At 64.1% G+C, this 3,541-nt stretch overlaps 1 protein-coding gene across 1 annotated transcript in view; it reads left to right on the plus strand.

Moving 5' to 3' along the window:
* Window positions 1-2,477: 2,477 nt before the first annotated feature.
* The window catches only part of MNEG_7414 (hypothetical protein), a gene marked incomplete at both ends in the record, with an annotated part of 4,357 nt that continues 3,293 nt past the window's right edge, over window positions 2,478-3,541 (plus strand). The window contains 2 exons of the mRNA XM_014044115.1: window positions 2,478-2,690; window positions 3,112-3,247. Of these exons, the coding sequence (XP_013899569.1) occupies window positions 2,478-2,690; window positions 3,112-3,247 (349 nt within the window). The remainder of the gene's footprint in view (window positions 2,691-3,111; window positions 3,248-3,541) is intronic.

Here is a 3,541-nt window from a genome sequence, read left to right on the forward strand (position 1 = left end):
GGCAAGATGGAGCGGCCTTTGGCCTTTCTCGTCTGCCGCCTCCTTGTCAGCGCCGCTGTCCAGCAGCGCCCGCAGCGCTGCCACCCAGCCGTTGGTTGCGGCAAGATGGAGCGGCCTTTGGCCAGCCTCGTCTGCCGCCTCCTTGTCAGCGACGCTGTCCAGCAGGGCTCGCAGCGCGCCCACCCAGCCGTTCATTGCGGCATAATGCAGCGGCGTTCCGCCAACCTGGTCGGCCGTCTCCTTGTCAGCGCCGCTGGCCAGCAGCGCCCGCACTGCTGCCACCCGACCGTTCATCGCGGCAAGATGGAGCGGCCTTTGACCCGTCTCGTCTGCCGCCTCCTTGTCGGCGCCGCTGTCCAGCAGCACCCGCAGCGCTGCCGCCTGGCCCTTCATCGCGGCATAATGGAGCGGCGTCCGGCCCTGCCCATCAGTGGCGTCTTTGTCAGCGCCGCGCTTCAGCAATGCCCGCAGCTCTGCCACCCGGCCCTTCTCGGCTGCGCGATGGAGCGACGTCATGTGATGGGCCCTCGCGACAGGAATGCCATCCCCGCCGCCCCTGCGCGGGGGGTGGCGATGGTGCACGGCAAGGCACAGGGATTGCCGTGGGTGATCGCGTGCGCGTGGCGGCACCCCGTGCAGAAGCGCCCTTGACAGAGGGGGCAGTAGCACATACGTGTCTGACAACTGCTCACAATTCCATGTGAACACGTGTAAAGTACAACTTGCAAATTTGTGCTCAGCTGGTTCCGACGACACGACGGGCCACCACAGGCGCACCTATACGGTATATCCTGCACAACAGACACGAAATGATAGAGGTCTAACTGAAGGTTTTTGAACGGGCGCTCGCACGGGCGATATGATATGAGCATGCAGTCAGCTTGGCTCTCGGGCGGCCTGCGCGCTGGCTCAGGCTGGTGCGCTCAACTCAAACTGGCTCGCTGCAAGGTCAAGAGGGTCAAGGGGGCGGAAACAGAAAGTGGCAAGAAGCCTCATGCATATCATCGATGGGTACCGGTGGAACGGGTATGAGCGGGGATGCCCCACTCACTCTGAGCACACCGCTGCTTGCCACATCTGCTGTGCGCGGTGCCTACGGTGGTGACCACTCTGGGCGCCCCACGGTGATCAAACCCTCGTCAATGCATGCATGCTACAGTATGAGGTTATTTTGTGTATATCATCGATAACTCAAATAAATACATCTACGAGCATCCAGGGGTTGGGACAGCCTCCTCCAGCACGGTGTCATTAGACAGAAAGCTGTGGCACCGCGCCGAGGGTTGTGCAGCGCTGGCGCGGCGAGGCAGTCCGTGCATCATCAGTAGTCGCTGCCGCGGGGAGCTCAGGGGCATCCGCAAACCCATCACGCGCGCCTACGTCCTGCTCGCCGCGCAGGCGCGCCGCGGCCCCGCCCGCACGAAAGCCGCGGCCCCAGAGCGCCGCGGACTGTCGAAGCGGCTCGGCCGCGGCGCCGCCAAGGCGATGGATGCGACGCGCCTTGATTGCTGAAAACCAGTTCCTTACGCCCCCATCCGCGCCCCCATCCCCCTCCTCTTGACTTCCTTCCCCCGGGTGCCCCCTGCGCCTGCGCCTGCGCCCGCGCCGACGCCCCCATTGCGGCCCCCCGCCCTCTGCCCAATCGCAGCTAGCAGTCGCAGCTAGCAGCGGCTGCATTCGTGCAAACCCGGCCGACAGCATTGGGGGGGTGCCATCACGCTTGACGTGATCGATGGCTATCACGTCGATTGTGCCAATATGCCGGGGCACCATCATGCGGCCTGCTGGCCGCCTGAGTCCCTCTTTTCCTTCCTTGTAGCGCATCGCATAGCTTTGATGAGGTGAGTGTCGGGGTTTTACCGAGGGTGCCCGTGCTCGCAGGTGACGAGGGCGGGGCGGTGCTGAGGCAGGGATGGGGTGTCACAGTGGCCGGGACGCTTTGATGTGCGGTGGTAGGGATGCTGTTCGGGTGGCGTGGGTGCTCGCTGTTGACCGGCTGGTCCAGACTGGGTTGCCTGCGGGCAGGAACTCGCCTGCTTCCGATCAGATCGTCATACAGGATGAGCTACAGGTGGGCGGTGGTGCGCGCCTGCAGGCCTGCCTTGCATCAATTGCGCCAGTGCTGCTCGATTTGATCAGGCAGTGAATGCGTGTGCACCATGAAGCCACACGGGACCCTCTAAACCTCGCAGACCCGTGACAGCTCAGCTTTCAAGGCGTCGTTTTTCGTCAACGTGACGCACGAAAGCAAAGGTGGCTCATGAATTTCCTGGATAAACTTCCAGGCACACATTAAATGGTAGCGTGATGGTTTGAGACTGTTGCGCACGTGTTTGCGTGGTGAAGGTCTTCAAGATCACTAGATCCGGATCCGACATACCGGTGTTGTTGCAGATTCCAAGGCACCCGTGCTGGAACCGCGCATAGTCTGCAGTGAAGTCAGTCCCTCGGCAGCAGCGGGACGGCGTGTTGCCAGCATGTCAGCTTCTTCCGCCGTTGTGGCACCGCAGGCGCTGGCCGGCACCGCCGGCACCATCGCCGGCCACCCCAAACGAGCACCGGTCAAGGTGTACGATAGCCCTGCAGGAGAAGCTGCACTGAGTGCGCACTACGATGAGGTGCTGGCAGCGCTGCCCTTCCCCACTCAGTCGCGGTTTGTCGACACACGGGATGGCAGGGCACACGTGCTGGTGCGCAGCTGCGGTGCGGACCTGCATGCATGCCACAGGCGCGGGCGCATGCGGCCGCGGCCCGCTTGCATGGCACGTGCGCCACGCATGCGGCTCGCGTCCCGCCGCGCATGCGCGCCATGCGTGCCGCAAAGCATGCCATGTGCCGCTGTGCCTGCGTGCAGCCCACGCATGCAGTTATGCTCAACCACATGCACCAGTGAGGTTACATTCATGCGTTGTCCACGGCGGTGTTGGTGGCAGTGGTGGCGATGGTGGCGATGATGCGACATGCTTGCACCACAAGGCGGGGAGTCACCAACAGGAAGGCGCACAGTGAAATAGTGCACCAGAATCCATGCCGGGCCCGCTCGCTCGCACACTTTGAGGGCTCGACCGTGAGCACGCGCCGCCCCCGCCGCCCCCGCCCCCCATCAACAAGGTGGCGGGCGCCGAGGCGGGGCGCGCGCTGGTGGTCTGGCACGGCAAGGGCTTCCCGGGGGCCCACATGATGTCGCTGTGCGGGAAGCTGGTGGAAGCTGGCTACAGGGTGTACCTTCCGGACGAGCCCTGTGACGGTGGGTGCAGGGGTTGTTAGTTTTCTTTGCTGATCCTTTATTCGATTATTGCGGGATGGTACCTGCGCATTCAGCTGCTGTCGAGGTTGAGGCGGGGCTGTCTACAGATTGGTTAGCTGCGGCGCCTCGCGGGGGAATGGGCAGCGCTGGTACGGTGAGTCAGTCAAACCGTTGGCAGCGGGTACCAGCCCCTGGTGCCCCCACCCGCCTTGACCCGCCAGTTGACCTCCTTCTCCCCCCCTTGGGCCCGCCTGCGCCCGCGCCTGTTCCCGTGCCGCGCCCCCCCCCCCCCCC

This window comes from Monoraphidium neglectum (genome assembly GCF_000611645.1).
Source record: "Monoraphidium neglectum strain SAG 48.87 unplaced genomic scaffold scaffold01308, whole genome shotgun sequence".
Classification (NCBI taxonomy): domain Eukaryota; kingdom Viridiplantae; phylum Chlorophyta; class Chlorophyceae; order Sphaeropleales; family Selenastraceae; genus Monoraphidium; species Monoraphidium neglectum.